This window comes from Onychomys torridus, chromosome 10 (assembly GCF_903995425.1).
Source record: "Onychomys torridus chromosome 10, mOncTor1.1, whole genome shotgun sequence".
Lineage (NCBI taxonomy): Eukaryota > Metazoa > Chordata > Mammalia > Rodentia > Cricetidae > Onychomys > Onychomys torridus.
The window spans coordinates 38,182,470-38,205,696 of NC_050452.1; the positions used below are offsets into that span (position 1 = coordinate 38,182,470).

Consider the following 23,227-nt stretch of genomic DNA (forward strand, 5'->3'; position numbering starts at 1 on the left):
ATGAAAGGCTGATGGGAAACTGTATAATCAAAGGTGAAGGCTGACAGTGCCAATCTGGCAATCAGGGGACATCACAGGCTTCCGAGTTACCAGAAAGGAAGTGAGAGCCCCAGATTCTTCATCAGAGAATTGCAACCCAAAGTCTGTGGCTCTGAGGCTTTCTGACTCCTCTAGAATCATAAACAATATTTTGTATGGATGGATGTGTACATCTTAGAGACAGAATCTGACTCATTCAACAGATTCTGAAAGTGCCTAGGGACAGTGGCAGATAAAAGGGCCAGAGAAACAGGTACATTTGACTACAAGGAGACAGTTGGTCAACCCCAAATATAGTAACTGCTTCCAGCAAAGATGGTCTTAACACAGGGAGGAGGCAATCCACTCAGCCGGAAGTGGGGTACATGACCTAAATTTTTTGGATAGGAAAACTAGAAATTGATTAGCTAAATGTAATGTGTAGAACATACTTTGGTCCTGTTTTGAATAAGATAGTTGTTAGAAAACATTTTTTTTTCTTATCAGCTGGAAAAATTTGAACAAATTCCTAGTACTAAATGAGATTAAAGAAATGGTTTTGATTCTTCTCAAACGTCATCAAAAGCTTTATATTTTTTGTTAATGTCCCTTTCTGCTCCAAGTATATGGCGATGTACTCTTGGTGAAGTGATGTGTCACAGGGCCGGGAAAGGAGGCAGGAAAGATGGTACTACGTTAACACCACTGTGAAATGGCCAAGGCTGGGGTGAAACCTGGGTGCTCACCACACTTTTATTTCCACTTTCATACATTTGGAAATTTGTGTAATAACTAGTTTCAAGGTTATTGAAGTAATTACTTGACTAAACTATGACAGCCATAAGAGTTCAGGGCAAAATCAGTGAAATATTTATAAAATCAAGCAGAAATCACCTTTTACACACTGTGAAAATGTCATCTTAAGTTTATCATTAGATTTGGATGGTTGTTTAAGCCATGATCACTAGTCTATATATAAGTTGCTGTTGTTTCTTCCAAGTAAAAATTGTCAAGCAATCTACTGCTCTGATTCTCTGAACTGCAAAGAAAATAAGTAAAAACCCTACAAAAGTTTCATTTTGTACAGAGAGAGGAAAACAGTTGGCCATTTTACCCCCAGTTTTACAGACTTTGTTCTATTTGGGATCTGTGCAGAGCTGTCAATTCAAGAGACATCCCTGAGCCTAACCTAACTCAACTCCTTGGGTTGGGTTGTGACTAGGGGCTTGCTCTTTAACTCAAGCTCACGTCAAACCTAGACTGGCTTCGAACCTGTGACAATCCTCCTGTCACAGCCCCCAAAATGATGGATTTACAACTCTGGTTTTATAGATGAGGAAGGTTAAGTCTAAGCATTCACATTTACAAATAGCACATGTAGGAGTGCATCAGCAAGTTCTCACTGATGCGACATTTGCTGCAGAATCCTTACAGGAGGTTTTAAAACAAAAACATCATCTCTAAAGTTCTTTAGCTAAAATCAGTTTTTCCTCCCTAGACTCCACATTTTCTTCATGTGTTCATGAGGGACATTAGCTTCTTCCTTGAATGACTTGGTATGCTTTAGATGTCCAGGAAATGGGATCAGGACAATTTTCGTCTTTAAAAATAGGAGATTAGGTGGGAAATTTTCTCTAAGAATTACTTTTTTCTTACTAAAAACAAAGTTAATGAGTATTAGTTGGATCAGAATAATAAAGAATCTAAGTGCTGGAAGCCAAGTTGGAGATTGGAAAAGACCCCACATTACAGGTGTCTTTGCAGAGAATTAAGGATGGCACTATAAGTGTTGAGTAGGAATACTGCTATGGCTTCCCACACTCTTAAGGCAAGCTTCCAAATCAGCAACTCTTTGCAACCAGAACTGCACACCTTCTACTCTAATTCCTGCAAAGGGAACAGACCATCCTAGGATATCATTTATGTCTGCAGAAATATTTCCTTCCAAACTTTAACATCTCCTGGGTTTAATATGGAGCTCATGAAGGTGGGCATGAGATACATGTCTGTCATCTCAAGAAGCTGAGATAGATCAATAACAAATTCAAGGCAAGCCTGGCCTGCATAGTGAATTCAAGGCCAGTCTAAGCTATGCAGTCCCCAAAGATATTCTTACACCACTGGAAGAGGTTATAGGAATACTTTTAGAGGGTTTTATTGTTTAGATTGTTTCACTGTACACGGAGAAGAGCATTTATTGAATTACTTAGGTATACCACATTATCGATGGCCAAACTTGCATCTTCAATGATTTACACTGGCTATGATACACACATCCATTTCTGAACTGAGTACAACTTCTTTCATGCCCACAAAGGTAAGTTACACATCACTCACAGAAAGCCTCGGAATCTGCTGAGGTCATTATTTGGACTTTCACATTCTATCCTACTGGAAAACTTCTCAGGATCAACTTCAGAATCCTAAAAATATTTTGTCAACATCAAAAAAAAAAAAAAAAAAAAAGGGAAAGAATTCATGATTAAATCTCAGTATTTAAACACTGTATCATGTTGGTCAATTCTTAATACATATAGTAACTAAGGCATATTCCTTTTTTTGCCTCCGAGTTTGTGCTGTAATTCTCCTAGGACGAAGAAAATACAGTCATAATTATGGGATCCATAACAGGAATCAGAATGACCCTAGAATGCTCATATGGCAGCCATAAAAATAGGAGCTTGTTCAGATTAATCACGTGATACAAGTTATGTGGGGAAGTGCACGCAGGGCTCTGCATCAGGGCTCCCCCTCCTGGAGCAAACAGTGTTGATAAGGTGTGGAAAATACTTTGTTGTCGGTGCCTACACATGATAGTTTGCTAGATTCCGAGCACGTGGACATACCTGGGAGAACATACGCATTGGATCTCAGCCAAAGTTCATGAACAAAATCCCCAAGTAAGCAGGACATAAATATCTCACAAAATTCCCTAGTGGAGCAAGCAGACACTGTTATGAAACCAGTGGGGATGCGGGCAAGATGATGCTGAAAAATGAAGATGTGGCTTCATTAAGAATGAGTCACCAGCTCGGGTCTGGTGGCTCATGCCTGCAATTCCAGCACTTAGGAGGCTAAGGCAGGAGGTTTGCTATGGGGTTGTTATGAGTTTAGAGCCAGCTGGGGCTATTATGTAGTGAAGTTCAGGCTGGCATGAGCTACAGAATATCTTCTGAGAGAGAGAGAGAGAGAGAGAGAGAGAGAGAGAGAGAGAGAGAGAGAGAGAGAGATGCTGTTTGAGTATTATGTCACTGTAGTAAATATGAAAAACATGAATTACATGATACTATGATTCAGTTTGTCAATAATACCTACTGAATGTCTTTGATGTATGAGAATCTACATTATGTCTGTTAACTAATTTCTTTTTCACAGTCCAAAGGTGCTGGTTCATTACAATCCGGCCTAAGGACAGCTGAGGAGAGACAGAGGATCCAGGAATTTGCCCAAGTTCTTAAAAGAAACTGCGAATTACAAAGGAAGTAGCTGTGCTCATGCGGAACTGAACCCAAAGTGTACCTGTTAGCCAACCAGCAGCAGCCTAACTGGCACTGAGTGCTACAATAGAATCCTAAGCTGTGTAAGATGTCAGAATCATAGGAACAGGGATGCTTATAAAATGACAAAGACAGAGAGCTCAGAGGCAGCTGAACCACAGAGGGATCTGCATGAAGATCCATAGATGGGAAGAGGGGTCTAATATGAGAAGAAATTGTAAGGTCCTAGGAGGCAAAACACAGTTTTATTTATGCACATATGATGAAGAAATTGCAACTTATTAGTACTGCAGGTTTAAAAAAAAGACACTTAAATTTTCAAAGCCTTTACCTCAGGTGCTTCCAGATATGGAGAAAGGAAAGTGATACTCAGCTATGAACATGTTTTTCACATGAGTCAAACAATGATGCTAAGAAAGAGACATCATGTCCACGTCAATACGAGGAAGCTCAGCCATAATGTATTTGAATAACTTCACAAAACCATTACTTTATGAATAAAAGGCACAAATCAGTGGCAGAGCAAATATTTATTTATTCCAATCTGTGTCAGCCTAATTTCCCTTATTACAGAAGATGTACAGCCTAGAAGTTAGTGAGAAACCACAAAAGTTTTTTTTTTTTTTTAATAAGTTTTGGTATATAGGTAATTAGACATTTCAGGAACAATGGTGAACACAGAGTAGGAAAATGAAATTAGCAGGTGATTATTTCTATTGCGAATGAACTCGGCTGGGTTCCCCTAATGCAACGCCACACTGGCTGATTGCAGACCAAAGAGTGTGAACTTCAAAGTCATTCTTATCCCATTATCTATAAAACATAATATGCATCCCCTGATATCTGAAAATGGATTAAGCCTTCTGTGATTCTATTTTGCCCGTGGTAAAAATTAAATTAAAAATCTCTTTATCTATCCTGTGAAAATGAGCCCAGCCCTTTCCTGAGGAAGAAGGAATGCCCAAAACCCCAGCAGAGAAGACATTCTTTACCTGTTCTGCATAGCCACGCACCACCTGTCTCTGCTTTAAGTTGCTCTCTCCATCAAGGCTGGATGTCTCAATGTGACAGATCCCATCAGGGTCAGTGGAGAAGAGCAAGACCATGTCTGCAGGGATGATCTCGTTACAAGACAGGCGAATGAAGTCCCCGACAGTGACGTGTTTCCAGCAGCAGTCAATGTACTTCTTTTCTTTCCTAAAATCGAACCAGGGCATCAAAAAAGACAGGAAAAGTAGTAAGAGGAAACACAATTATTTCTTACAGTCTTAGTATGGAATTGACAACTTTTTGTGTAATGCTAACAGAGACACTACAGAATTGTTAAAGCCAAAATTTCACAGAAGCTTCATTTGGAAAATGTAGTTATTAAGTCACTAAAAGGTTCTTTCTGCTCTTTCTTCCCACCGTGGAATTTCAAACCCTCTGCTGTTGGAATACAAGTCTAGAACAGAATTACAATTAACATTACATGACTATGTTCATAAGGAGAACAGTTCTTGCACGTGATTCTGAGATCAGGTATCAAGGACCTGGAGTGGCAACAAGACATGTCTGGTCTTAGAGAGCCCTATGACACATACCTATGCCGGATAATTTACAGAAAACCTAATGAAATGAAATACTCACACACAACATTAAATAACTGTTCTCCGCATTACCACCTCTTATTCTCACTCAACAGAAACAAATGCAGACTTCCATATCCACGGACTCTGAGCTTTCCAGAAAGTGCAATTTGAAAATGTTCAAAAAGAAAAGCATGTACTAAACATGTTCAGACATTTCTTCCTGCTATCATTTCCTAAAGAAATGCATTTAACAACTATTGATGCCGCTTTTGCCTTATATCAGTATTCTGAATACTCTAAAGACTAATTAACGTGCACAGGCAACATGCATGAGATAGAAGCTCATGCTGCAACATATCATATGAGGGACTTGGGCATCTCTGCCAGTCTTCTGTGCTCCCCCACCCTCTTCCCAAACACTGACAGAGAAGTTTACTCCTGAGTCTGCAGTATCTGACTTCTTCAAGAAGGAACTGTAAAATATACTTTTTTCCAATATTTTTTTACATTTTACTTTTTTAGTTAGTGTTTGTATTAATGCACACGAGGCACTGTGGCACATACTTGTAACCCTAACATTCAAGAGGCTATGGTCTCAAAAGTAAGTAAGTAAATAATTGCAAAGCTATTTATTTTCTATTATATTTATGAAGGTAGAATTTGTATTCACTTCCTAGGATCCTGGGAGTTACTTATAATCTAAGTTTTATGACATATTAAAAGTCTTTATATCATCAGGTTGAATGGAAATGCTGCCCTTGATTACTTGAATAGCCTCTACCATACAAACTTCATCAGCTAGGTAAAGAAATGCTTAGTTTGAAGGGCTAAATAAATGTAAATAAGTAAATAGCTTTACAAGTGCCTAATGCACAATATCAAATCTAACTAGGAGAAATCTCTGATTATCTTAAGAATTTGTTAGGCAAATCAATAATTTATTTATTTATTTATTCCAAAATTCTCCCTAGTGTCTACACATACTACTGAATTTTTCCATGGAGAGAAATAACAGAAGATTGAAAAAAATAGGTAAAGGTTATACTTTGAAAGTTCAGTCCTATATGCCACACATACCTAGGAAAGGGATTTCTAGTATTCTAGAAATTTCATTCTACAGAAAATGGAGTCACTAAAGTTCACAAAAAAAGGTGTGTCTCTACTACTGTATTCTCGTTCCTGTAACAGAGTAGTGGACTATTGAGTGGCAGTCTAGTTAGTGGTTAGAATAGACAAGACACCAATGGAAAGTTACTGAACTAATTCAAAGGATGGATGAGAAGGCTCAGATAATAAGGCAGTAGCGGAAGAAATGAATAAAAGATTAAATGAAGACATAATTAGATAGCAGAGAGAGCCATTTCCTGACTTGTTCCATGTAAGCAACTTCCAGGATGACAGAATGGTTCCTAATTTGCATGATGGGGTGATAGACAATGCCTTTTGCCGTGTTCCAGATTTTGGAAGCAACTATTCCATGTAAGGTGAGACAGCAAATTCATCATAAGAAGTTTTTATGTGACACGAATTAGGTAGTTGAGGTGTACAGCTGGTGTAAGATTCTTATCCAGATGTTGTGAGTGAAGACATGGATGTAGAAGCCTATAGTCCATAAAGGGCAAGTGGCAACAGGCAAGGAAGGATACAAGCATCCTTGGGAGAAAAAAAGAAGACAAGGAAGTGAAAGGGCATCTAAAAGGAAGTGATGTCATAAAAACCAAAGGAGAAGAGAATTTCAAAAAGGGAGTAATATTAGTCCAACTCTACAAAGGGACCCTGTTTAATAATGACCAGCACACCTATGAAATTAGCTTATCAGGAGGTCTGATGACCTCCAAGAAGGGTGATCACATGAAATCTTGGTGACATTCACAGGTCAGAAAATGAACTTGACCACTAAGGGTATGCATTGTATCTACGACTTGTTTAAACCTTCCTATTGTGTAGGTAAATGGTCCTCCCAAAGCACAGGGATGAAGGTGCCCCCCAGTTCATGGTACTATTGGGAAGTGGTTTAGCATTTAAGAGCTGGGTCCTAGTGGGAAGACGGTATGTCATTTGAAATGTGCACTTGAAGGGACTCTGGCTCTCTCTCTCTCTCTCTCTCTCTCTCTCTCTCTCCTTCCTGGCCCTCATAAGGTGAGCAGTTTTCTCTGTCACATGAACCTGACATGACAAGTTGCATCACCACAGGCCCAAAAGCAATGAGAGCAGACCATGGACAGAAACTTCCCAAGCTGTAAGTCAGAAGAACCCTCCATCTTTTAAAGATGATTCTATCAGGCATTTTATTATAATAACACAAGCCCAACCAATCTCTAAATCTTTCCATGTTAATCACATAGAAGACACTCAAGTTTGTTTAATGACTAGGTTTAATGACTTATTACAACTCTAGTGTCGTGAAAACTTTATGAATAACTTCTATCTTAAAGACAATCTAAAGAAAGTCATGTCTTCTGTATTAGTTCATTCTATCTTAATTTGGCTAAGACGGGGCTTAAATGTTTAATTTCTACAGATGTGTTTGTTATTTTTATATGATATTTACCCATAGAAATGAACTATTTTGTGATGGGCCATATATTATGAATATCTACTTTGTGATAGGCCAAATATTATGAAAGAAATTTTCAGCCTGGAAATGTCAACAATCTTCTTCCAAAAGTTAGCTCCATTTAATAGCCTCATGTTTTCATCCTAAATAGTCTGAAAAATATTTTGTCTTCCATTATCTTTTTAATATTCCATGGGCATTTAAATCAGCATATGTAAATCAACATGGTATGGCTTCATTGCCTATTTTTATGTCTTTTTATCTTTATTGTTCCAAAGATAATTTGGGGGAGAAAACATAATAAACATTATTTCTTCCATAGCTCTGAGCAAAAATAAGTTGCCTGGAATATAGATAAAAAGATATCAAGTTACCCAGGTCTCTTATAAATTCAGTCATGAAGTGATAAAATGGGTATAAATGATTAGAACAGTGCATTTCATACTAAATGTATATGCAAACCATCTAAAAGGACCCCAGAGAAAAGGCTCTACCAGGCCTCCCATTGGGCAGTTAACATCCAGGAAACAGAGACGCGCTATTACAAAGTCTCCCATGCTAATTAAATGACTTGCCCATGTGCCAAGAAACCCTCTTGCTAACTGCCATTAACCTGCCATCACAATGTCAGTGCCTAACCTTTACTTAGCTCTTAGAATACATTCGGACATTTAGCTAGCTTATATAATCTGCCCAAGGCTACAGAGCTACTAAATGGGGGAAATTAAAATGGTAGCATTTTAGGAAAATACAGAAATAAAAGACACATTATTGACTGTAAACTACTGGCAGAAATCAACAAGCATTTACACTTAAAATAATCTATACACAAAAATGGGAACACACACACACACATATATATATGTATATATATATGTGTGTATATATATATACATATAATATATATATTACATACAAATGCACATATATAGTGCACTCCCCTTTGGCTAAATTTAGTGTTACAAAATCTGGATTTTGTCACTATGATCATCTTCCAGCTGGTGTCCAAAGGTCAGTGTGGTCTAGAATGCCACCTCTCTCTCTCTCTGGCATTTCCTAAGTCCTCCAGGGTTACTGAATGACTCATGGAATTGGTACACACATGCTCTGTGGCTTTCAACTGCAAATCAGAGACTTTTTACTCTAAATCTATTTAGTTTGGTGGCATGTATCAAGGCTTTTTGTTTGTTTGTTTCCTTCTTAAATATAAAAAAAATTATAAGCAATTTTTCACTGTTCAAGTAATCTCACATCATAATGATGAAAAATAAATTCTTTTCCTCATTTTTTTAAGAAATAGGTCTGTAAAAAAATGTTGTGAAAGGTACTGAAGAAGTCTAATTATGAACAGAATTCACAATCTTTCAGGCTTTAGCTTAAATGCCACATTTTCAAACAAACTTCCCCTAAACTTTTTCTCTTTGATTCTCATAAGAGAATCTCTCTGTTTCTCACAAGTTGCCCTGAGCCATGCTGTTTATTAAATATTCACTTACATCTAAAAAGAATCACTTAGGAGCTCATATCAGGAGCATCACAGTTCAAAACTCACCTTCCCTGAGTTCCCTCTTGGATACATGGACTTTCTCTTTACACACTGCAAAGGAAGTTACGCAATAACTGAATTTACCTGGGTAAACCCCTTCCAATGAAGCCTCGGGTATGGATGCAATAGGGTGCCTTGGGTTTTACGCACAAAAAGAATTCTATTCTGTTTTCATAACCCTTTTCTCCATAGATAACTGACTTCTCATATTCCATTCAACTTTTTATATCTATTCAAGTTTTTTTCTTTATCTTGATCCTCATGGAGGTTCTCATACCCAGGCTGGTAACTATCTTGCCTCAGTCTTCCAAGTACTGAGATTATAGGGGTATGTCACTGTACCAAGCTCTCAATCCAGTTCAAATCCTTTCAGTTCCCCAGTGACTGAGTCAGAAGTTTTGTTTTGTATTTTTTTTTCAGGCCCATGATTGACAGTAGCTCTTGTTTCCCCTCTAAGATTTCAATTAAATTCATTGACGGATTTTTAAGAAGTATTAATTAAAATCAATAATAGCAAATGGAGGTACAGCTCAGTGGTAGAACACTTGACTACTATGTAAAAGATCATAAAATCCTAGGTTCAATTCCTGTTACTAGGAGAGGAAAAAAAACAACCAAAATAATAACAGCAGCACAAAAATGGTCCTGATCATATGTAAGGGTAGAAAGACTAACATGCTTATAAATGATACAGTATATCCTTAGGGACACACCCATCCCACTTACCTACTGTAAACTTTGGTTATTAAATTGTTGATTTGCTTGTCAATTTTGTACTTCCGGTAGTCTTCCAAGCCATCTTTTATTGCAATGATTGTGAGGACCACCACCAGAGGCAGCATCGTGATTTCCTTTTGGAAGGCTTCCACCAAAGGCACCCAGTTCAGGACCACGAGGAACAGGAAATATAAATTGGCAGCCCTGCAAGCCAAGCACACACAGGGAAGTTTGCACACAACACTCCAAGAACTAAAATAAAGGAGGCAAGACATGACCTTGCTTTTTCTTTTGCTTAAGTCAGTATTGGATGGTTTCATAGGTCACAGAACAGGGAATTAGCAGAATCTAACAAATATGAAGTATTTATATCTAGTTTTTTCATTAAATATGTAATAGTAAACATTTGGATGGGATAGTTTCAAGTTATGTAACACATGTTGAAAAAAGGAAGTACTGTTTTCTCTTTTGAAGTAAAAAAGAAAAACCCAGGCATTCTGAGTCAACACATTAGATTCAAACAAGGCTCAAATCTAAAGGCTCAAAGTGAGCAGGGACACCTGAGATTTACTCTCCCTGAGACTTTCTGTTACTTTTCATACTATTTAGAACCATAGTATCCAGGGAATTCTTCTATGCCCCAAACTTTGCTATTTTATATATTCAATTAAAAAAAAAAAAAAAAAAAGAACAAACAAGAAATCTCAGTCCTGCATAGCTATCAGGAATTTTCCTTTTCCTTTTGACCGTGAAACTTCTTAAAAGCATTAGCTATCCAAATGTCTCCTTTGTCATCATAATAATTTATTATTATGTCATCAACATAATTTATTCTGTTTTGAATTTTTCCTTTTTAACTGTCTTTGTTAGATCTGTGACTTCAATTATTTCTATATGGGTCACATCCAAGTCTACAGCTCAAGAGAACACTGTAAATTTTGAAGTTAATTTACTCGTCAAATGTACAGTGATTACACTCTACAGACATAAACACCTATAACCCTCAAGGCCATTAACCTCATAAACTCACATCTGCACTTTAAACATAACCACTATTCAGTAAATGTACATAGAACCTATGAAGTACAAACCGTGAGAATCTCCGGACCCACCCAGGCATTTTCAAAACAAGGAATTGAACAGCCCAGCTGCTTTTTGGTCCTGCTTTTCCTTTTCCTGGTGAGTTTTCTAGTCACCACAACATGTCCAGCTAAGGTTCTTCTCTTCCCCTTATTTCCCCAAAGCTAGATTATAACGCATGTAATGGGCCATCCTTCTCTTCATTCCCATGCTATCATAAGCATGGGTCTCCCTGACAGCTCACCAGGGTATATGCAGCAGCATCCTAACTGTTACTTTTTCTTCAGTTCATTTCTAAGGCCTTCCTTTTGCCCACCCGCCTGCCTCCATACAGTCACAAGCATGGTTTTCTCTTCTTCAGAACCATGCCTGCTGTATGGAGTCTCAATTCTCTGTTCTGACAGCAATACTCCTCTGGTGGGCTAGACCCATTTGTCCATTATTTCCTATTGCTCCCCTACCCAGACAGTAAGTATCATCAGAGAGGGAACCTTCCAGGCTTCAAGTGAGGCTTCTATGCTGAAGTCTTTGTACATTCACTGATATTCCTTCTTTTCCATGAGATATGCTTTGCCCATTCCTGGGTAGGAGACACCCCACCCTCCATAGTTACATTAAGTGTCACATCCCCTTCCATTGTTCCATGGAATAGTACGATTTCGCTTGAGGCTTCCACTCTGATTGGTAGCACTTTGTAAACCCACAGTGTCTTCTCAGTATTTCTACACGTATGTAGATAACCTACAGAATCTATGAGGAAAATTGCAAATTATACCTGCATTCTCTTCCCTGGCCAAGATCTCAAGTAAGCTTTGATAAATGCCTGTTCAACTGAATTACATCACTGCCTCACTTAATACCATCTTAGTACATTTGCTTAAGAGTCCCTTTATTTTTCCTGTTATCAAGTAAGAAAAATCTGAACTTAAAATGCAACACAGTTTAATAGAAAGGTCATTGGGGCAAGACAATGAAGGCCCAAGGCTATGGCATCCACTCTGCTGCTTGTTACCGGTGTGGCCTTGGCTGAGCCACAGATGATTTCCTATCGGAAGATAACAGGTAACATCATCTTCTCTGATAAACAGAAGACATCCTTCTAACTGTAAAGAACTGTGTGAACCCCAGGCACCCTCACTCCAGCCCAGACTTGAATCTAAGTTACCTTGGATGAGCTTATGGAGCACACAGGACTAGGAAAGTGGGTGGGTTGGTGGGCATTTCAATAGAAGAATGAGGGACATTCTGAGGCTTTACTTTCTCTAAAAGTACCACAGTACCTGTGAAACTGCTCGAATAAGTTTCTTGGCACAAAATTCAGAAGTGTGTACTTGGTTGTCCGTATCCGGTTATTCACGTAGGTTCCAGAAAACCTTTCATACTCTTCTCTGAAGCACTGAAGGTGAGGGATGACGACGCGGTGCTTTCCTGCCGGCTTGGGGGTCTGTGGGGACTTGCCCCCACAAACGAGCAGTGAGGAATAGTTGTATGGCCTCTCATCTTCATCCTGGGTTCTCCCATTTGTCAGCCGATGCCAGTGATGTCTGGCCCACTGAAGAAGCTCAGTCATGTCCAAGACGCAGGGAGACCCAGGCGGTGCAGGTGATCTGGCAAACAAAAACACACTTCCCATAAGCCTCTTTTGACTTGTAAGAGACAGTACAGTTTTCTACACCAGAAAAATACACGGCTTGGTGTTTCCACAGGTAATTGCGGATGCTCAGCTCATCACCGTTACTCCTTTTAAACCAAATTCTTGCTAAGGCATGCACCTTCCTCTCATGTAAAGGCAGTGACCACAGGCCTTGCCATAACTTGGAGTAACAAGTTGGCTTTAATGTATGCAAGTCTCTTTGCTTCTCTGGTTATCAGCTTTTTTGTTTTTGAAGCTGGACTATGCGTACATGTCAGGAAGTTGTCCTGAAGCTTAGTTGGGTAGCATGCAAATGATCCAGCCTAAGGCCTAGTAGACAGTGAGACATCTATGTGGATCACAAACATGGCTGCAAGTCCTTCCCACCCCTGTTCATCAAGAGGTGACGCTTTCTTTGCCTGATGAATATCTTTCTCTACAGTGGCCGCAAGTCTCAGTCTGGCTAAAGGAACAGTAGGAAACAAGACACAGCAGAAGTTTGGAAAGTGTGATCAGGCTGCTCGTTTTCACTGCTACCCTGAACCCTTCACCACCACCGAGACCCACTTGTACCAATGCTACTGCGCATGTGTGGCTGAGGCTACCTGTTGTCAGCTGACCACATCAGGGCACTCAGATGACTATCTAGAATAAAGAGCAGGAGTGTCCCCAGATGACCTGAACTGAAAACAACCACCTACCAAACTGAGTCCATCAAGGTTCTATGCCAAACTCTAAGTGATGCATAATCCCAGCCTCATTTTCTTTACTTTGAAGTTTTCTTTATTTTCCCAGAAATTTACTGTTGAAGAGGAAAAGCCTAGCATTTACTAAGGGCTCACTCTATTCCAAACACATTGCAAAACCCTCTATGCACATTATCTTACTATTAAATCAATTAGGGCTAAAGAGATGGTTTGGCAGTTAAGAGCATTGCTGATCTTTCAGAGACCCCAAGTTCAGTTTATAGCACCCATGTCAGGTGTCTCACAATCTCCTTTAACTCCTGTGCCCAGGGAACTGATGGCCTCTGTGGGCATCCACATACGTGTATGCCTACACATGTGCACATACATAAAAATAAATATATTTTTTAAATTATATCAATCCTATAATACAAGTAGATACAGCCTATTCAAGTCATATCTGTCTGCATCAAGAGTTCATTGTTACTGTACTTTGTTTACCTATTTTAGAGGACCTGGCACTTAAAAAATGTCCCCCAAAATTCATAAGTTAGGTAATGAACATGTCATTGAGTATGCCACAAAATTCCATATGCCTTGATTTCCATCTTGATTTATCAAGGTCATCGTTTGGAGCTCTACACCTAACTTTCTTAGTTAGGAAATCTGTAATGTGTCCTTGTCATCTGAATTGACAATATCCCAAATGAACTCTATTTTGGGCATCTACAGATTTTATGGGGGGGGAGGGGTTGGAGATGTGCTGATACTGCACTAGACTAGAATCCAGACACCAGAAAGACTTGGAGCCTTCTCCAAGAGCTGAGGGTCTAAGTGACCTTATAGGCATGTACATACCAAAGGCAATCCTACTGTAAAATCCTATTTAAGGTACTGTTGCCCTTTAGGAAGATTATTCCAGGTGATTTCCTTTCTAAGCTTCATTCTAAGTCTATAACTTGAGTACTAATCCATTTTTCTAAAATACTATACTAGTCAGAAGTTAATTGTTTTCCCCTAAGGGCATTGAAATTAGACTCAATTTTTATGAATCTAAAATCCTAAGTCATTATTCACCAACATGGGCAGATCTGTCCTGATTCTCCTCATTCCAAGGATCAATATTTGAACAATTCATTCTTGACAGCACATTTGTTCACTGTGCATTGGGCCTTACACAATCCAAGCACCACAGCTGCTTGACAATATTTTATTCTCACACTTACAACAAATACACTGAAACACGAAGAAATGACTTAAAATCCGTTAGATCTCTTTAAAAAGTCAACCGAAACAAAGCAACGAAAATAAAGAGTGAAAACAGACACATATTCATCCATTCATTTTGCAGTACTGGGGATTGAACCTGAGGCCATGTACATGCTGTACATATCCTAGGCAAGCATCCTATCTCTAAGCTGGATTTCTATCTATTTTTTCAGAGATTTCATTTTGAGATGAGGTCTAAACAAGTTGCACAGGCTGGCTTTAAACTCATCTGTAGCCCAGATAAAGGTTGACCTTGCTATCCTCCTGCCTCAGCCCTCTGCATAGCTGAGATAATAAGCCTGCACACAATGGCCTGGCTTGGAAGGCCACTTAAGGAAAGAATACAGCTTCCGAGGGCATGTCTTTGTCTCTGAATATTGGAGGCTGTTATAACATAAAAGCAGTCTTATCGGCTTTATACATACGAGAGGAGGAATGCTTTTGCTATATTGGACTTGTCCTTGGGATCCTGTCCTCTAAGCCACCTACTCACAGAGAAATAAGTCACTGAAAATCAACCAGCTAAACTGTATCTTTTCAACACAGTGCTTAAATGTCTACACCCGGAATGTGTGAGAAAAGCCTGGGCTTTACCTTCTATAAAAACAGCTTAGTTTATTTTTTAAAAGCTGTAACATGAAGTGTACCCTAAGTAACTAAGGTAGTTCGTAGCAAAGCCAGAACTCTCCCCTAGAACAAGGAAGTGAGATAATGCTCCGCAAATTAATTAACACTGCAGAGCAAAATCGCTAACATAACACTGAATGCTTTCGTGTATTTTTACAGCCCTAGCACTGGGGGCCATCACGACAAATCTCATACTTCCCTGTAGAATGCCGAAGCCAGCGTGATTTCCTATCGTTTCTGCAAGCTTTGGGTGGGAAGTTTTCCTTTGCAACTAAACCTTTGTAAGACACAACGCTGCGTGTCTGTCTGGTGTCCACATCCTCGTGTAACAATTGAAAAAGCTCTTCAAATTTCAGAGCCGTTTCCTGATAATGGACACATGAGGTTAAAGAGACATGGAACAAATATGGTAGGTGTTAACTTCCGGTCATTTGTGGTGTGTCTAACAACCTCACCCTAACGAAAATACTCACGTGGTTCACACAGACGGACGGCTTTGCCTAGCACAAAGCCTGGCAAGAACTGTATCTCCCCGCAACTCACCGGTTTCAGAGACATAAAGGCATGGCTGGAGAACATGTCACTGCCAGCAGTGTGTCAATGTCCTTAAATTCACACTAGGGTCTGCATCCACCCACACTGAGTTTCACCCCTTCCTCCTTCTCTTTATCAAGGGGTTTCGGTATGGAATTGGGACTGGCTCACTGTTCCACACTACCTTTCTCAGCCATTCCACTCTTGACAGCCCAGCAGCTCAGAATCAGAATAACTCCAGCTCATCGGCACTGTTGCCCGGTCCTCAAAATTGATAGCTGGGGACTGGATCTGGACACAGGCCTGGAACCTCAGCTACTTAGAAGGCTAAGATAGGAAGATTATAAATTCAAGGTCAGCCTGAATAACTTAGCAAGTCTTTGTCTTCAAACAAAAATCAAAAGTGGATTGAGGAGAGCCCACAAGATAGCTCAGTGGGCAAGGGTACATGCTGTCAAGCCTGAGGACCTGAGTTCAAGTCCTGGAAACCATTATGTAAAGGAGAGAAACTGATTTCCAGAAGTTGTTTGACCTTTACAAGTACACCTCGGCATGCACGTACACACACACACACACACACACACACACACACACACACACACACACACAACTGGATGAACAAGTAAATAAACAAACTAATGTAGAAATGGTTGGTGACATAGCTTTGTATAGAGCACTTACTTGCTTAGCATGCAGGAGGCCCTACTATATTTTTTTTTAATTTAAACAATAAACTTTTATTGTACAGTTTACAAGTATATTTATTCTTTTTAAAGATTTTTAATTGTTTTTACACCTGTATTTCTGTCTAGGCTGGGTTATATGCCCATGTATGAGGGCCCTATGGCGGTCAGGAGCATTGATTCCCCTGGAGCTAGACTTGCAGATGGTTGTAAGCTGTGAAATATGGATGCTGGAAATTGGACTGAGTCTTTTGGAAGAGCAGTAAGCACTCCTCACCACGAAGCCATCACTCCAATACAGTTTATTATTCATAACTGAGCCTGAACATTTTTTTCAGCTGGGAGGTTCATTCATTCATTCACTCATTCATTCATTCTTTGCTCCCTGACTCTCACTCCTTGTTATAGGTCTGTGTAAGACGCTTGTCTAGTTCATCTTAGTTTAACTTGGCAGGTTATATATTTTGGGACAATCATTTCTTTCAGATTTTTCCAATTTAGTGGAATGTGTCCTTAGTTTATTTTCTAAAGCTTTTCTGAATTTCTTAGTGTTTGTTGCAACACACACCTTCTTTTCTCTAACTCTTTTCATTCACTTCCTCTCTCTCTTCCTTTGTTTAGCTAAAGTTGTTGACCTAATTTAAGTTTCAAAAAAACCAACTCTTTGTTTCACTGATTCGTTATATCATTTTTCTTCATTTCCATTTCATTAGTTCCGACTCTCATTTTAATCACTTTTTTCTTCTGTCTAACGATTGTAAGTTTGGCTTTTTCTTGTTTTTCAATACCCTGTGATGCACTGTCAAGTTATGTAAGCTGTCAGTCTGTGCGTGCTTATCTGCGTGTAGATGTGATCGCTAAAGCACATATGATTGGAAGCTAGAGAATGTGGAGTCGATGTCAACCAGTATTACTCTTTCTAAAAGCAAGTGCTAAGGGATCTGAGAATTTAAGGATGATGGAGGGAAGTTGTGCTTTCAGGGGAAACATTTGGAGGTAATTAGCAGACCAGTAGGAATATTTTGAATTTCCTATCTAAAACTGAAGTCCTTTTACACCGGGCAGCTTTGGAGTGCGAATGTGAAGTGTCTCCAATATTCCGAGCCCCTATCCCTAGCTGGTGGTGCCGCTTGGGATTATGGGGCCTTTAGGAGGTGAGGTCGCCAGCAGTGGATTTGGAAGTTACTAGGCTCGGCCCAGTTTCAGCAGCTCTCTCCCAATCGGTGGCCATGTGCACATCTCCTGCCTCACAGGCTGCCATCATGAATTAAGATTCCCCTGCCCTTCCTTCTCCCGCCATGATGGACTAAGACTGCATGAGACCATGAGAAACAATCTTCCCTCCCATAGGTGGTTTCTGTCAGGTATTTTGGTCACAGTGGTGTGAAAGTAACTAATGCAGACAGAATGACCAAGAATCTACCAAGTTTATTCTGGTTCCGTAGCTTTCAAACTGTACTCCCTACCACCTTTAGAAAATACACTATCTGAGATGCAACCTAACATATATTTGCATGTAGCTGCAAACAAACGCTCTACAAACAGTGCCCTTGCTATTGGCTCTGCAGACAGACATCTCCTGTTCTGTCTCCCTCTTTCATTACAATAGTATTGGTTTCAACGTTCGCTAACGTGTTGCAACGCATTCTCTGGAAGCCACTAGCTCCACACTGAACTGAATGTATCTATGGGAGTAGACAGATCCACATCCCTGGTCTGATGTATGCATACACTGGACTCTTACTGTAGAAACCTGCTAAAGATGCCAGGGGAGGCTGTAGGGCACAGGTGCACACAGCCAGGAGGATGGAGCCTTTTAAACATCCTAATATGGCCAAGTGAAAGGTATGTCAGCCTGCGCTTAGAAAAGAGTCTCGTGTTAGTAGTGTTTTCCGAAAACACTCATCAAAGTTCCATTAAGTTGTGCCTCAAGGATCACTGAGGCTTGTGATATTTTAATGTCTAGCTTTTGGGGATTACTTAATCTAAAGCAGACTTTCTTAAACTTTCCATTCCATGAACCTTTCTCCCTCAAGAAACTTTTTATGAGACCCCCAAGTATGCCAGCATATAAAACTGGAATGCAAATCAAACATTTATGGACAATAGATGCTAAGAAATTCTTTTAAAACAGCCAATTTGCATACTAATAAGATGAGTGCACTTGCTTATTTTTATGTAAGGAATTAAATCGGGCTGAATATTTGGTACTGAATGTCATTGAGCATCTTTGATATTTTTCAGTTATATCTCATAATTGTCAATGCCAAGGACACTACTTTTCATAAGTGCATAACGCAAAATGCCAATAAGAACACTTTAAACATTGTTGAAAATTAATTTTAAAAGAGGTTATGAATTTGAAAGAGGGCAAGGAAATATATTTGAGTGTTTGAAGTAAGGAAAAGGAAGGGGAAATGATGTAATTATATTATAATCTCAAAAACTTGAAAGAAACAATTTAAGAAATTGCTAGAAATTCTGTCCTAATCCCAAGACAGAATCTACTTAATGATTTTATTTGTTTTGAAACACAAGTCAGCAATTCAAGCAGCAATTTTAAAAATCAAATATCCAAATATAATATAATCCAAAGATAGAGTAATTTGATACTTACATGCTTGGAAGCAATGGTAGGAAAACATAAAAACAAAAACAAACAAACAAACAAAAAACAACTTTGTTTTCCATAATTGAGCCTTGCGTTTCTATACCAACAGAGAGATCTTACTTAAACACTAAGTAAAGACACTACATAACGTCCAGTTGTCCCAAATCTGAACTCAGGTGTTTTAGCACTCACTGGTCCTGGATGACGTGACCACGTGCACCTGGCGTGCATTCAGAAACAAGGCTTGCAGTGAGACAGAGACAAAACGCAGGCGGGCCCTGTCAGAAATACCTCAGGTGTATCACACATTTCATTTTGTTTTTGATCATTCATGCTCACACATATTTTATCATTACCAATCTGGTGTTTGCAAGCCACATATTCATTTACACAACCGTACATGGTGTTGCAAGCCATGGTTTAACTAGCTGTGATCTAGAAATCACAAATCAGCTGAGTCTAATCAGGTAGTTTTCTACTCAGTGATGTACTTTGCGTCAGGCTGCCAATGAGCACATTCTTGTAATTTCTTTTTAAGAACACAGAGAATCAGCATTTTAAAATAGAGATAACGCATTAATAATTGGCTTCTTCTAAACTGAAAAGTAACAGAATACTGGCACACATTTTTGTCAGGAATTTTTCATTATGGCCCCTTGACTCCAACCCTCCATTTCCTAGTTCATCCATTTTAGCTAAAGTTGTAATAGGTAAGCAGTTTGCTCACCATTATTGCTTTAACTGACATGTAATGGTTATACATATATACAGAACATGATATGATATTTTAAAATATCTTACAATTAAACCAGGCTAATTAACATATCTAACACTCCCTGCACAAATCATTTCTTTGTGATAAGAACTTTCGAAGTTCTTTCTTCTAGCTATTTTGAAGTACTGAATACAATATGGTAACCATATTTACCTCGCTGTACAATAGAATATCAGAACGTATTTCTCCCATCTAACTTTAACTTGGCATCTCTTCAGCAATCTCTCCCTATTTCTTCCTTTTCCCTATCCCCTCTGCCTCCTGACAGCCTTATACTCTATACTTTGATGAAACCAATTCTATATGTCACACGTTTGGTCAGCCTCACACATCGTGACACATCAAAATCCTCCTGCTGTGTTTACATAGGCTCTCGTATTAACCACTGTATTTGTCAGCCATCTGACCTACACAAGCCATCTCTCCACCTCAGTGTGTTAAAGAGAAAGTAGATTATAGATCACAGGACACACGGTAGATGAAAACTGGGCCTTCTCACCTACACTTTCACTGCCTGCCATCTCTTCGGCCATCCCTAAGCAGAGGCTGGAACCTATACGCTGAGGTGAGTTACAGACTGTAAGTGCTTCTCCTGGAGTATAATTTGACTTGCTTCAGTCTAAGTACATACTGTTTAATGTGCCTGTAATACCTGGGAAGTAGCCAACACTGAATATTCACACCAATGTCGCAAAAGACAAGTGTGGCAAGAAATGACCTCCAAATCACCCAAACTCATCCCCAAACATTCTCTCCTAAGCTCATTTTAACCATGTTTGTGAATCGACTGTGTTCTACTTGTTCTGTTTCCCAAGCTCCCATGATAAGAATGCTCCAGGGCCTGGTTAATCAGGCTGCCAGGTCTCCTCCCAGGAGACTCTGATCTTGGGGACCTATAGTGGAGCCCATGCATGTGTAATTTTATTAGCACCCCAATGACTTATCAGTAAGATTGAGAGCTTAGAATAACCTCTATACTCCTGCAAATGCTGTTCTCTCTTACCAGAGGGCTAGCCAAACAACATACTCACCTCACTAGCCCCTACTGATGTAATGCTGGCCTGTTTTAGCTTGACTGTGGAATGGGAGAGACTGGGAAGAGTTCACACAGGCAGAATGACAGGGCATTCCCTATTGTGCTCCCATTTACAAACCTAAGCATGGCTCTTTGTACTTGGCAGTGTGTTGCAAGCGGCTTCCTTTTTCAATACGGAACTTAAGCAATTGCTCTCCATGTGTCTGTTTAGGGTTTGGCCAAAGCTAGATGGTCAACAAATATCTGTTGATCATTGCACTTTCAGAGAAAAGTAGTAATACTGGAAAAGTAGACACAAATTCAGTACCTCTGTCTTTCTCTTAGAACCAGGAATCAGAGGTTATCAGTGTTGGCTTATGATTGCATCATTCCACCAATGATAGAAGGAACCTGCCTCTCCAGGTCTGTGAAACTCTTTCAGGAAAGCACAGGTTTCTCTGCTGTTGTGTCTATAAGATCAGTAAACAGTGTAGCAGTGATTAACGACAGAAAGTGAGTACAGGGACCAATGTCCATTCCTGGTACCTCCCTTACCAGCTAACTTTGCTCAAAGAGTTGTTGTAAGCATCAAATGAATACTTCAGTTCCTCACAATAATGTGTAACCCTTTACAAATGCTCAGTAAAGGTGAATTCTTGCAGTATTAGCTGAGAGTTTGTATGCATGGATGATAGTAACAACCATACCCCAGATACTTGTCTCTGTTTAATTTTTTAAACTCTAACTCATGCTCAACCACTGGTTGCATTAATCTTTTAGTAACTTTGCTCCTCAGTTAACTAGAGTATTTCTAAGCAACTAAATGGCTAAGGATAACAACACCCTCCTCCTCTTCTTCTCTCTCAGCTGCTCCCAGGGGCAAGTCTGACTCCTGGAGACAGAAGCTCCATAGAATAACTTAATGTAGAACACTTTTAAGATATTTTTCAAGATCATCATGTCTAATGTGAAAGATTTAGCCATATTCCTCAGTAGCTGATTTATCACTGTTTTCTGCTAACAACCCAAAGTTCCCATGGTATAGGTGGCCTCATTCACTGATAGGCATTCAGACCTGAGGATTAAGAAAAACATTTTGTTGGTGGTATGAGCAGGGAAGAGCGAGAGAGCTGTTCCTGACTCCCATCAGTTGCAGCACTTGGGAGAGCAGGCCCTGCACCTTGCCTGGACAGCACAATAGACCCAATCCTGTTGGCGTAGGTATGGGTAAGCCAGCCGAAAGTTGAGCATGTCCTCATTACTCATCTGTCATGTGGCAGTATAGGGCAGGGAAGAGATGTTCCCCTCACCCCTGCCCATCAATGCCTGAGGCAGGTGGGAGAGCAGGCTCTCAGGTTGTAAGAGAGGAGAGCTGGCCCTGGCCCTCATCAGCTGCATCACTCTGGAGAGCGGCCCCTACACCATGCCTGGGCTACAGAATAGAGCTGGCCCAGAAGGTGGAAGAACTGACCCTGAGGATGTGAAAGCAGGAAAACTGACCCCACCCCTTTGCTCATGGCTGCAAAGGGTAAACTAGCCAGGGCAATGCAGGAGAGCTCACTCTGGTGTTGAAGACAGGGGAGAGCTGGCAAGCTGACCAACCCTGCAACTACCTAGGCCTAGAACCAGGGTTATGCGTTGGCCCACCCCAACATCTACCCCATCTGTGATCTGTTGGAGCATGTGAAGGGGCTGGTCTTGCAGACCCAAAGTTGCAGGATCTCCATGACACAGGGCAACAAAAGGATAACCAACAGGAGTTCCAGTGAGGGTCCAACATCAATAGTGTAGCAGAAACCAGAGGCCTTGAACCAGATCAATAACTTTGAAATGAACTCGTACAAGTAAAGACATGGATAAAAGGGCTTACTACGTGACTCACTGTGTCACACTGCAGCTTCTATGATGAGATTGATTTCTCTTTTTCTTTTTTTTTCTCTTAAATTCTATTTTATTTTATTTTATTTTATTTTGGGAGGAGGTTGCAAGGGCAGAGGGCAGATAAGAAGGGACAGAGAAATGAATGGGATGGAGAGGCATGGTGTGAAGGGCAGAATAAATAAAAAAAGAAAGTTAAAAAACAAAACAAAACAGAAAATGTCGTGGATATAGTGAATCACCACCTCTCAGTCTTCCACCTACTTTCCTTGCTTCCTTAGAAGTACCGCTATTCCAGTTAGTGGGTATCATTCTTACATATTTTAAAATACTGGTTCACATATTCGTTTATCTATAAATAATACATAGTATTAGTTTTGTATATTCAAAATTTACATAGGTGGAGGAATTTGATCAAAACACATTATATACACGTATGAAATCCTTGAACAATAAAACAATTTTTTATGTTTAAAGAAAAAAAGAAAGAAAACCATAATTTTAAACCATGGAAAGAAGTGGGCACTTAA

The 23,227-nt window shown here is 39.7% G+C and overlaps 1 protein-coding gene across 1 annotated transcript in view; it reads right to left on the minus strand.

Annotated features, from left to right (window-relative positions):
- The window catches only part of Atp10d (ATPase phospholipid transporting 10D (putative)), an 87,176-nt gene that overhangs the window by 51,089 nt on the left and 12,860 nt on the right, over window positions 1-23,227 (minus strand). Inside the window, exons 2-5 of the mRNA XM_036200141.1 lie at window positions 12,267-12,593; window positions 9,916-10,110; window positions 4,508-4,712; window positions 2,356-2,441 (exon numbers count right to left, since the gene is read on the minus strand). Coding sequence (XP_036056034.1) covers window positions 2,356-2,441; window positions 4,508-4,712; window positions 9,916-10,110; window positions 12,267-12,556 — 776 coding nt within the window. The 5' untranslated portion in view covers window positions 12,557-12,593. The remainder of the gene's footprint in view (window positions 1-2,355; window positions 2,442-4,507; window positions 4,713-9,915; window positions 10,111-12,266; window positions 12,594-23,227) is intronic.